Source organism: Hyaena hyaena, unplaced genomic scaffold (genome assembly GCF_003009895.1).
Source record: "Hyaena hyaena isolate Hyena2069 unplaced genomic scaffold, ASM300989v1 scaffold_561, whole genome shotgun sequence".
NCBI classification, from domain to species: domain Eukaryota; kingdom Metazoa; phylum Chordata; class Mammalia; order Carnivora; family Hyaenidae; genus Hyaena; species Hyaena hyaena.
Genome location: NW_024081193.1, coordinates 719186 through 732143, shown reverse-complemented (window position 1 = coordinate 732143; position 12958 = coordinate 719186). Strand labels below are relative to the sequence as shown.

Sequence of the window (12958 nt, the reverse complement as noted above, 5' to 3'; positions counted from 1 at the left end):
AAGGAATGCTTGCTTCTGAACTTTAATGGGCAACTCTTTTTTTCCTGAGATTGATTTTAGAATCATTGTGAATTAGTGAGAAAGATAAGAAAATCCTTTTGTCTTAAATAATTGCCTCCTTTCCCCAGAATTTTTGGAGAAGAAATTGTTTTGCAAATACAATGCCATAAAGATCACAGCTTTCCACAAAATAATTTATTTATGGAAAAAGTTGTATTTGTTTATGTGTGTATGTAAAAACCTGAAAAACTAATGTTAAAATCCATATGCTTTATGTGTGTCAAATACACTTTATAGTTCAAAAAAGAATGCAGACTTTAATTTAGAAAGCTCTAATGCAAGAGAGGGAGGGAAAAGCACTGACAGTGCCATTAGGTGTAGCTCATTATTTTCCAATAAAATGTTTATGATCCTTTTTGTCTGAGGCTCTACCTTTCTAATTATTATGTAACCATGGCATATAATAGCACCGTGGCTCTGGATCTGGCCAGTATTTTGGCCTATCATGATTGACAGCCTTAACTAATTTTTATCTTCTACAGCTAATTTGATTTCATCATTATAGTCACAAATACAACAGGGAAACCGTGATGATTCAATTACTTTTCAGCAGATGGTTTTTACCATTTAGCTGGAGATTCAAGTTAAATCAGCCTTTCAAATGGTCCACTTAGTGCTACAGAAATCAGCCCTTTAAGAATGAATTTCATCATACAATAGAATTTTTCTATTACCACAGATATCTCATAGTTGTTTTTTTTTTTACCTGAAACATAAAATACCAGATTTTTTTTTCCACAAGAAAAGAAGAGGCTAAAGAAAAATTAGTTTTTATAGCAGAAAACTACAAGGAAGGTGATATCTGGCAAGTGTGATACTTTGTTATCCTGTTAGATTATCTCTCCTGGGCAGGACATCATTTTCAATTATATTCAAACTGAGCAATTGTCAATTATATCACATCAACCATAGCTGTAGCAACTGGGAAGAAGTTAGTAGAGATATTCATACCTTAAATAATTATGATGAGTAATTTTAAGACCGGTGTGAAAGATCGGGTTTAATTGACAAGAATCATTCATTGGCCAAATTACAAGGGGATGCCAAATCTATATTTAAGAAATAAGACAAAATTCAATGGAGAAGATTTGATTCAGGCAAATGCCAGCTACTAAAATGAGAAAAACAAGTATGAAACATAAACAAAAAGAGGAAAATGAAGAAAAGAGGGTAGAAGTTAAATGAGAGAAAGCTAATGAGTAAAGTTAAACGTGATAAAGCCTTGCCTTTGGAATAATACAGGGATTACGCCCTATAGCGTAGTGTGAGTTTCTATATTTATTAAAGGTGCTGTACCACTAAAGGTTATAATTCTCTTTTGTAAATCTTTAATGATGTAGAGTCCACTGTGAAACTAACTGGTTTGTAATGAAGTATAGGATGAAATGAAAATGATACAAGTAAGTGCAAAGATATAGACAGAATATTTGTTATGTTGCATCTAGACATATCCTTCTAAATTCTTCTGAGAGAAAAGTTATTATTGTTACTGATAAATACTATAAAACAGCACATAAAACAAGATATAGAATGCTTTATAATTATGTAGGGTGCTAAGTTATAAATAATTATAGTTTTACTGAAATCAAATGAAATTATTTCATAAAGTAACATTGATATATCAATATTAGCATTACTGTATCAAAAAATAATATTCCAGAAAAGAATATTCAGGAAAACAAGTCTCTATTGCAAGTTCAATCAGACAGAAGGATGTTTTACATTAATGAGGAAAGTATATTTTCAATTTGTTAAGGAGATTTAAAAAATGGGGATTTCTGCTATATTATATAAAGAAGAAGTGGTTGAAGTGCCTGGGCAGGTCATCAGTTAAGTGTCCAACTTTTCATTTAGGATCAGGTCATGCTCTAAAGGTTCATGAGATCGAGCCCCCCAACCGGGCTCTGTGCTGACATCGTGGAGTCTGCTTGGGATTCCCTCTCCTACTCTCTGCCTCTCTCCAGCATGCCTGCTCTCTATTGCTCTAAATAAAAATAAATAAATAATAAATAAATGTAACTAATATAAAAATAAATATAAATGAATATAAATAATATAAAAACAAATTTTAAAAGAAGTAGTAATATAATAATAAAATTGCAACATGTTAGTGAGAACTCAAATATAGACTATTTTCAAATACCTTGTCATTCCATCTGTATATAAATCATGTGTGTTTACTACTATTACTTAGGCTATTTTACATTTAAGTAATCTAAAGTATACTGAGAACATTAGACTTGAAAATAGACACAGAGGTCCCAAGTGACAGAGTTTGACTTTAGGTCCTAAGGTCTTAATCTCTCTGTGCTCTTCATTTGCTTGTGACCCATTATCTTACCTCTCCTTCATAAAATTATTAATTTTGGTGACTAAAACATACATTTTTCAGCTTGATTTTTTAAACCAAGCTTAGTTAAGGTAATTATAAATTATGTCTAAATTAATCTGGATGAAAAATCCAAATTCTGATTGTATATTCATCATACAATATTGAAGTAGTGACTATGACATGAATACCTCATGGATGCACATAACCTTAACAGCATTTAAAGATCTTAAAATATAATTTCAATTGAAAACCTACAGCATTGGCATTCTTTAATGCCCTGTGAAGATGTCTGCCTACCAATCACAAATTTTTACAGAAATGTTTAGTATATGTAATATAGTATGTTTCATAAATTCTTACCAAATATTTCACTTATTCTGCTACTTTTGCTTATTAAACTTCTCATTATAAATAAGGTGGCGAAAGTGTATCAGCATGAACAAAGGACAGGATAAAACACTTTAATCAGTCATTCTTTTTTTCTCTTTAGTCACTTAAGTCACTAGAAACTATAGACACTTTTATTTTTTTTCTGACCTTACTACCTTTAGAGCATGTCCCAACACTTCATTGTATATCTAAAACTTAGATCCCAATCTGTCAAAGAGTCAAATAAATCTAGATTTTTAGTTTTCATTTTAAATTGTGAGATGAATTTACACTTTGGAATGCTGAGCAAGCTAAGATATTCATTAGGGTTCTGTTTTAGATTAACGTTCCTTGCCACAGCCTGTTTAGCTTCCAGACCCTATTTCTAGTCCCCAACTCTCACCTCATACAGACTCTCAAACTCCTTCTTTTGTCTTAGACCATTTAGTTTATTGCTCTTACTTTATTGCTGAACAATGTACATATTCAGCAGTTAGGTAAATCCATCACTAAGAAAATAGCTGAGTTGCTATTCATTATTACACAAACTCACCATGTAGGGCTCTTATTCCTCACATTACATATATGATTATAGTATTTCCATAAAAATTAGGTCGAGAGGGGAGAATGGTTTCTCCATCTGAAACTAGTAAAATTTTCTTGTTCTTTCATTGATATACCTATTTTATGCAAAGTACAAAGTAAAAAACTTAAGGGTATAAACATACATTTCAAATCCTCTTTTCTCAAGGAGCTTACTGGGCATTGGAGGAAAATATACATATAATTAGAAGACATTCGGAATGAAATTAACTCAAGCAAGATCTCTTTGGAGCACTAAGCAAGACCAAGTCAATTCTGATTGGTTGTAACTCGGGAAGTGATATTTAAGTTGTTTTTTTGGTGAAAAACAAAATATTAATAGGGTGGAAAACAAAATATTGATAAGTGGTAAAAAAATACCTAGGGAAGAAAAAAAATTATTAAAGGGTAGATAAATAATACACAAAATGACACAGAAGTGAGAAATAGCTTTCTGTGTACATTGAACTGTGAGTAATCTCATGTGTCTGTAATCCATAACAATTTAAGAGATAAACCAAAGCATGTCTGAAAAAAATAAAATGGTACAAGATCTTGGAGGTTCTTGAACAATGAAATGAAAATTTTGGAACATATCATGTAAACAATGGGGATCATGTGTATATTATTGAGCAGAAAAGTGACATGATACCCTCTCCTCGTATTCTGTATAGTTCACACCTGCTGTTTGTTTACAGCACTTTTCATCAGACCACTTATAACCTCCACATTTTTATTTCAAAAAGTCTACAAATTAGCTTGTTTCACCTCTTCCATTAAGCTTTATGGGATTATTTTTTCTTAAGATAGTTTATATACTTCCCATCTTCCTTGTGCTCATACTATACATCTTTTTATGATTCTTATATTATAATTATCTCTTTCCTTATCTGTCTCCATCAATCGACTTGAATTCAGGGAGAATTTATCATTGGTCTTTGTATCCTCAGTGTCCTTCTAGCATGTTGCCCTTTAGGCAGTTAATACATTTTAGTTGACCAAATGCTCAAAAATATATCTTGGTAAGAAAAAGTTGTCATCAGTGAGGAAAGCACACTGAATAGTCAGCAGAGTAAAATTAGAGGTAATAACTCCATGGTCACTGTAATGGGAGATTATCAGAGAGTAAAAGAAGAAAGTGAAGAGAGAAAGGAAAGGAAGAAACCACAGATGGTAGAGAGGCATGGGGACTGAGTTGAAGATGACACCAGATAACTTATATAAGGTTGTACATTATCAAGAATGGGGTTAATTTTGCTAACGGAAGATAGGAGTTTCTTTTTTTTTTTTTAAATTTGTTTACTTATTTATTTTGAGAGAGAAAGAGAGCATGTGGGGCTTGAACCCACCAACCACGAGATCATGACCTGATCCCGAAACCAGGAGTCAGAGGCTTAACCGACTGAATCATCCAGGCATGCAGGAGTTTATTTTTGATGGTTTCTATTTGATATATCTATTGGAGCATCCAATTTTTTAGATGTCTGTAAAACATAATAATCCCACCTTAAAACATAAATATGGGCTACTGTATCTTTTGTATGAGAGCCTAAAAGTTATCCCTAAGCAAGTTTGGGCTACTATGAGACCACAACAGTGAGAAAAAAAAAAAAAAAAAAACATCAGAAAGATATATGTACATCTCATCCTGTCTTTTAGAAGCAATATCTAACATTTGCCATTAATCTCAAGATTTGAGTGTTCAGAAGTTTAAGTTCTGTTTAAATCTTACTCAACTGATTCAAAATTAATATATGTTATTTCTCTCTTGCTTTTCTGCAGTATGCTGTCTGGCTAGTCCTCTGGGTTACCTGGAATGTGTTTGTTATCTGCTTCTATTTGGAGGCTGGGGACCTCTCAAAGGTAATTTGCCATCTGATTTGCCTGAGTCATCAGTAGTGTGTTAACAAGCCTCTTCCTAAATAAGTCAGAGTCTCACCCTGCTCTTGTCACTTAGATGCACCTCGAATGAAGGTAAATTCAAAGATGTCCTCATCTGCATCTCCACTTTTCTGCCATCAAAGATATGTTTTAGCTTGTTAGGAAAGTGTGCTTTTATCATGTTAAGCAAAACCATTGTGAAATAATGATTATTGCAGTGGCCATACTGTGTACTTTTAAAACATTGACTGAGAAGAGATTTCTGAAGCATAATGGGAATTTTTTGGAGATAAAATCCTGAAAATTTTTGGAATCATCCCATTTGCTTATTACTCTGCTAAAGATTTTCCTGCTTGGACCCAAAGAGGAATGCAATAATTCAAACAATTAATGGATAATGGATTTTAGTTGAATAAAATTGTTACCAGAGGGATTTAATGAATTATATAAATGAATAAAATCTTCAAAAATAATCTAGGAGAGGTTTAAAATATTAGCTTCTCCACCTAGGTTTTTTTTCTCTTTTTTTTTATGTTTTCCTCATGTGAGGGTGTTTATGTTTGCTTTTGTTTGCAAATTACCATTATGTTTCTAACATGAATGCTTTTACTATTGAAATACGGTAATTTTTAGATCTCTAAAATCAGCATCTTTCTTCTAGTGGAATGCAATTATTAGCAAATAAGCCAAATGAGATAATTCATTCAAAGTAGTAGTAAATATTGTGTAGACACCTGACAGAGTTGCGAACCTGCCCTTCTTCATATTAACTTTTAAAGACAGATTGTAAAATGTTCGGTAGCCTTTCCTTATTAGAACGGAAAAACCCTGCAAAGATGTTGACATTTTTAAAACCCAGAGATGATGACCTGCTTTAAAAGGTTAAAGAGCTAAAAAGCTGCCAGGAAATACCCTTGCAGGGCTTTTATATCTTGGAGGGTAGGGGATGGAGATAGTTATAATACGCATTAATAATCTGGTTTACAGGAACTTCACAAAGCACTCTGAACATTTTCAAGGGTGTTTATTATTTCACAATGATATGGCTTTATATACAGTACAAATAATCTTGATTATTTTGTTGAATGGCAAATGACGAAGGATAAAATAAGAGGGTGACGTTATGGCATGAGATAGAAGCAAGGCTTCTGGAACCTGTGGTTTTATGATCAGGATTTGGACAAGTCCTCACTGAGGTCTGCAAATCTGCGCTGGTAGATGGCATTTTTGTGACTCTTGCCGAGCACTGTCCTCCACACTCTTGGCAGCAGGCAGTCCTTTCCAGAAAGCTGTCGTGACCCATGAAAAGAAATTGTTCAGGTGACTAGGAAGGACACAGAGAAGACAGCTGCTTAAAACTCAGTTCCTCTGTTCCAGAGAACCATACCTGCTTTTCAAGACTTGAATCACTTGCCCAATTCATACATCCCCGCTGCTGTAATCCACTTTGTTCAAATAAAGTCCATACTAGAATGACTTTTCAGTAATAATTTTAATTTTAAATAACGACCCTAAAAATAAATTGGTAGGCAGGTATTTAGGTATATTGGCTGAGTAAATTGATTTAGCAGATCAGAGTTTACCTATATATATTTGAGCCAAGCTGTATGCACAAATGTTCTGTAATTGTGCTCACTGCTCCACATGATAACTGCAGGCACAGAATAAAACTTGTGATCTCTTGACCTTGGATATGGGCATTGAAACTACAGTGAGGCCATATCCTAAAACACTGCAATTCAAGACAGTTGTAACACAAATGACTAAGAATTCTTCTAATGCACACAGGCAGGTAGTGTCTATCCCTTGGAAATGAAGTAGTTAATATTTCCTTTTCTTTTCATCTTATAAACCAAGGCAAGAGTCAGCAGAACCCATGAAAATTTAATAATTTCCTTTTAACAAATAATCTAAAGGAAAACCTCAAAGGGCAGAGTTATATAGTTATCTGTACCAGATTTTTCCCTCCCTTTCCCACTCAAAGGGTTTGAGAAAGGTGTATTTATACCATTTAATTCTTTAGCTTCTGCAACTGCCTCACATTCCTCAAGTAATACAGTGCCAGAAGGAAGCAATGGTGATTGAAAAATGTACAGATATATGAAAACTCAAAAATGGGACTCCTGAAACTGTTGATAATACTTCGATTACAGAATATAAACTGTTTTTTCCTTACTATACCAAAAAAATAAAAATAAAAATAGTTTGGCCGTATGAGCGGGCCTGTTTGTGTGAGGCTGAGGCTGAGAGAGAAATAGCATCAGGGAGAATATTCTGTCGTCTTTATATATGTGAAAGAAGTGTATTTATTTCCATACATTTTGTAAATAAATGACTTCTTCAGAACAAATATTGGCAAGAAGTGATAAAAACGTAGTAAAATATTAAGGCAACTTTAATTCCCTGTTAGAGTTTAGAATTTTGTCATTTCCACAGTGTCTTTTCTGCTAAACTACGTACCATGTACTTATGACCAATACAGGGATTAGTGTCATTAACCAACCCAGTGTATATACTCAGCAATGAAATGGCTTATTTACAATAATATGATACACAGGACTGACCTGTTTGATCATACACAGGACTGACCTGTTTGATCTTCAGTTTCTCTAGTACCTATAGTTGTATAGGTAATATATTTTGTTCATGAAAAATTCAGTGTAGGGATTGCCTGGGTCGCTCAGTCAGTTAAGCATCTGATTTCGGCTCAGGTCATGATCTAACATTTCATGAGTTTGAGCCTCCATGCACTCATGTCATCCTTGAGAATCAGGATGCAGGCACATATCTCTCAGGCTTCATTATATTATCAGAAACTTACCTGGTTAAACATAGCCTAAAGCAATTAATTATACCTAGTGATACGTCTGTTTCACAATGAACACATTTATTAGCAACTTCTAGAAAGTTGTCATATTTTAATAATTTTATAGTTGTTTCTGAATCTACATACATCTAGATCTTGATATATTAAAGAGCCATGTAACCATAAGGGCTATTTAAGCTTTGGAGAATAAAATTGCACTCTTGTAAATAAAAGAGACAAGAAGAAGATAAAACTGTCACACACTGCAGGCAATAGGAAACAAATCTTTAAAACCAGATATGAGTGTTGTGTGAAAAAAAACGTAATGTTGCAATAATCTCACTTTATTTCTTCTATAAAAAATATTCATGTAAAGAGGTATCTGATATTTGAATATTTTCTGCTCAATGAAATCAGTGCTTACATTAAAATTTGCTTTTAGGATTTTGTATGGTAAAAGATGGTATGGAGAGAAATCTGCTATCATCATTTTTAATTGAATTTGTTAGTTTAATTAATTAGTTCAATCTGATAATTTATTTAAGACTAATATAACAGATATAAGGATGTCATATTAAAAATACTAATGTATTTTTTTATTTTTTTCCTTTTTCTTACTGTAAAACACATATAGTCTAAGAAAACATCAACTAACTATTACTAAACTAAATAGAAATACTTTCACTTCCCAACCATCAGTATATTTTGCATTAGGATGTAGAATAAAATGTCTACATGTTATTAAGAATTAAATATAATGTAATTTTGCCCCTCAAATAGAAGTGAACCAACTTATTGTATTTTGGTAAAACTGTCACTGCCTCTCTTCTCTTGTTTTTCTTTAATAGTGTATTGAATTACACTGCTTCAGTTCTCTTTGCTTACTTTTCCATTTATTTTTAATACCCCTAAAGTGAGGAATAGGGTCCTTGAATCCTTTTACTTCTCTGTCTATATTCTTTCACTTGAAAATGTCATCCAATATCATAATTTAAATTATCATGTTTACACATGTATCTACCAGATTTATATCTTCAGTGCTGACTTTGTTGCTAAGTACCACATCTCCAGCTTCCTGTTGGTATCATGTCAATTTCAATGTCACCATAAATTTAACATGTCCAAGAATATTTTTCATTATCCCCAAAGAATCCAACTTTCTTAATTCATATCCTACTCAGAAAAGAAAATAAATGGCAAATTCTACTTTGAAAACTGAATAAAACAGAAAAAAAATATTTTGGCAGAGGGGCCTAAAGAAATATTTATAGATTAGCTATAAGATGAAGCAAAATATAGAACTTTTAAAAATTTTATACTGTTTGTGTGTGTATATATTATAAACTTCAGAGGCACTTGGATGGCTCACTTTGTTAACCGTCTGACTTTGACTCAAGTAATGATTTCAGGGTTCATGAGCATTGCATCAGGCTCTGTGCTGACAGCTCAGAGCCTGGAGCCTGTTTCAGATTCTGTGTCTCCCTCTCTCTCTACCCCTGCCCCACTCATGCTCCTGTCTCTCTGTCTCAAAAATTAAATAAACATTAAAAAATTTTAAAAAATAAAATAAAATAAGCTGATTAGCTACTGCTTCATCTGTCTTATCAAGGAATAAGGGAAACACCTCAAGAGAAAGATAACATTATTTTATTCTTTACAGTTTTGTTTGGTTTTGGTTTTGGTTTTGGTTTGGTACATGATATCAGGCAATTGAAAATTCCTACACACGCCCAAAAGAGAGAACCACATTTCTGAAGGTGAAGAAAAGAAACAGACAATCAAGACCAACAGATGATGCAAATACTTTAATTACCTGATAAGAACATAAAAAAACCACTATGTTGAGGAAAATAATAATAAAAAGTGGAGATAATCTATTTAGAGATGAAGAATTTACCCTCACATAGTCTGGATTCATATAAAGAATCAAGTGAGAATTCCAGGACTGAAAAATATATCTGAAAGCAAGAACGCATTAGGTGTCTTTGTTAGTAGATTTGAAAGATTAGAAGACAAGATTGGTGAACTGGAGGATAGGTTAATAGTAAATATCCAAACCAAAGCACAGAAGTTAACATAACACAAAATGAAAAGGATGTCAGAATAATATAGGGCTCTGCTAAAGGCTCAGTATACAAATGTTGAATTTCCAGAAGGAGAAAAGAGAAAAAAGATAAAGTTGGACAGAAGCTGTATCTGAAGTGACAATGACAGAGAATTTTCCAAAACTAATTAAGTATATGAACCCACAGATTCAAGAAGACTTTTAGATTTCAAGTGGAATAAATATCAAGAAAACCACATTCAGGTATAGCCTAGTAACACCGCTGAAAATCAAAATCAAAGAGAAAATTTTAAAAGCCATCAAAGATGAAAGACAGACTCATTGCCTTTAAGGAAACAACAAAACAACTGACAGTCAAACCATCAGCAGAAACAATGACTCCAAAAGGCAATTGAGTGTCACCTTTAAAGTACATTAAAAGTGGCAATCTAGGGGCGCCTGGGCAGCTCAGTCAGTTAAGCATCCAACTTTGGCTCAGGTCATGATCTCGTGGTTCCTGAGTTCGAGCCCTGTGTCAGGCTCTATGCTGACAGCTCAGTGTTGGCCTGGAACCTGCTTCCGATTCTGTGTGTGTCTCTCTCTCTGCCCCTCCACACCTCGTGCTCTGTCTCTGTCTCTCTCAAAAATAAATAAATATTAAATTTTTTTTCAAAAATTCTGGTAATCTAGAATTTCATTCCCTGCAACAATATTGTTCAGCAGTAAAGGTAAAATAAAAGTATTTTCTTCAGCCAATAGGAGCTAAAGTAATTCATTACTAACAAACATGCATTAAAGGAAATAGTACATGTATGCTTATATTGAACACCAGGTGTTGTGTGAAAGTATTGAATCACTAGATTGCACACCTGAAACTAATATTACTGTGTGTTTGTGAGTTATGTTAACTAACTGGAATTTAAATAAAAAATTAAAAAACAGAAACTAAAAATAAATTCTAAAGGATGTTCTTCAAGTAGAAGAGAAAAATAAAACAGTACCAGAAAGAAAAATGGAATTTCAGGAAAGAACGTTAATAGAAAGGATAAATACATGAGTTAAAAAAAAAAAATCATAATAGTAAAGTCTTTTGGAATTTAAATGTATCTAGAACTAAGTTGCATACAATAATTGTGGTAGAGCTCCTCCCTAAGGATTATGGTGGAGGCCTTCTCAGAACACAGGAAGGCACTGTGGCCCAATCAACTCCTATATACATATGCATAGCTTTAACATGACTTTGTAATTGGACTGTGTCCAATCAGACGATATGTATCACCATATATGGGAGACAAAGTAGAAATTGAATAAGAAGCTATACCCTGCTGCACTCAGGGCTCAACTTTTTTGGAGTCTTAGCCCACTGAGCCCGTGCCAGCATAAATGCAGTTCTTCCTGGACAAAAAGCCTTGGTGTCCTGTCTCTCTGTGCAAGAATCCAGCTACATAATAACACAAAAGGTAAAAAGGAGTTAAAGTGTTCTAAGTTTCTTGTATTAGCAAGAAAATGGTAAAGATAATATTTATAATAGATTACAATATTTGAATGATTAATAATTTCTGGTGTAATGTCTGAAACAAGTAGAGCTGACAAAAACCCAACTACAGATGAAAAAAATCAAATAATAGAAATAATTGATTAATCCAAATGAATTTAAGAATTGAGAAAAACTAACAAAAAAGGAGGTGAACAAGAAAACAAATACCAAGATGGATACTATAATGTCAAATATATCAATAATTACATTAAATGTAAACTACTTCACTTAAAAGACTGAGACTGTCAGTCTGGTTGAGGACACAAAACCCAAGTATATACTGTATATAAGAGGTATGCCTTTAGTGCAAGGAATTAAATCTAAAATTAAGAAAACCGGAACATGTATACTATGTAAACACACACAAAACACCATATAATTCTATTATCAGATAAAGGAGTGTTTAAAGCAAGAAGCAACACTAGAAACAAAGAGGACATGTCATAGTGATAAAACGGTCGATGCACATGAAGACAATGCACTCAGTATTATCTGAATAAAAAAATATAGCTGCAAAAATCTAAAGCAAAACTAGATAGAAAGAGAAACAGTCATTCCTCAATCACAGTGGAAGATTTTTTACCTGTCTGAATATATCCATCAGGGTCAAAATTCAAAAACTATATAGAGTATCTAGGGGCGCCTGGGTGGCTTAGTCGGTTAAGCGTCCGACTTTCGCTTAGGTCATGATCTCACGGTTCGTGAGTTCGGGCCCCGCGTCGGGCTCTCTGCTGACTGCCAGCTCAGAGCCTGGAGCCTGTTTCAGTCTGTGACTCCTTCTCTCTCTGACCCTCCCCTGCTCATGCTGTCTCTCTCTCTCTCCTAGAAATAAATGAAAACCTTAAAAAAAAAAAAAAAACTATATAGAGTATCTAAACAACACAATTAACAGACTTAGTGAACATATACAGAATATCACACCTACCTATGTAAAGGATACATATTATTTTCAAAGGCACAAAGAATATTCAATTATAAAATGAGTTTTTTCTGTGTTTGGAGAAAAGTCAAAATATAGGATTATTTGCAATTATCCAGCAGGTAGTCTGTGATCAATGTGGTATTAAGCTAGAAAATCTGCCACTATTTAGAAGGAAAAGTAGTCCACTTGTAAATAACCTATAGACTTAATAGGTTGGAATGGAGATTAAAAAAATATTTTGAACTGAAAATCTGGGGCAATGAAGCTGAAGTAGTGCTTACAGTAAAACATGGCTTTACATGGAAATGTTACTAAAGAAGAAATGTTAAAAAATTAATCATCTAATGGGGCACCTGGGTGGCTCAGTCAGTTAAGTGTTCGACTTTAGCTCAGGTCATGATTTACTAGTTCATGGTTTAAGCCCC

General features: G+C 33.4%; 1 protein-coding gene across 2 annotated transcripts in view; it reads left to right on the top strand.

Annotated features, from left to right (window-relative positions):
• NKAIN2 (sodium/potassium transporting ATPase interacting 2) overlaps positions 1 to 12958 on the top strand; it is a 981342-nt gene that overhangs the window by 523676 nt on the left and 444708 nt on the right. For both annotated transcript variants that reach the window (XM_039256203.1, XM_039256204.1), the window contains exon 3: positions 5126 to 5206. In XM_039256203.1, coding sequence (XP_039112134.1) covers positions 5126 to 5206 — 81 coding nt within the window. The remainder of the gene's footprint in view (positions 1 to 5125; positions 5207 to 12958) is intronic.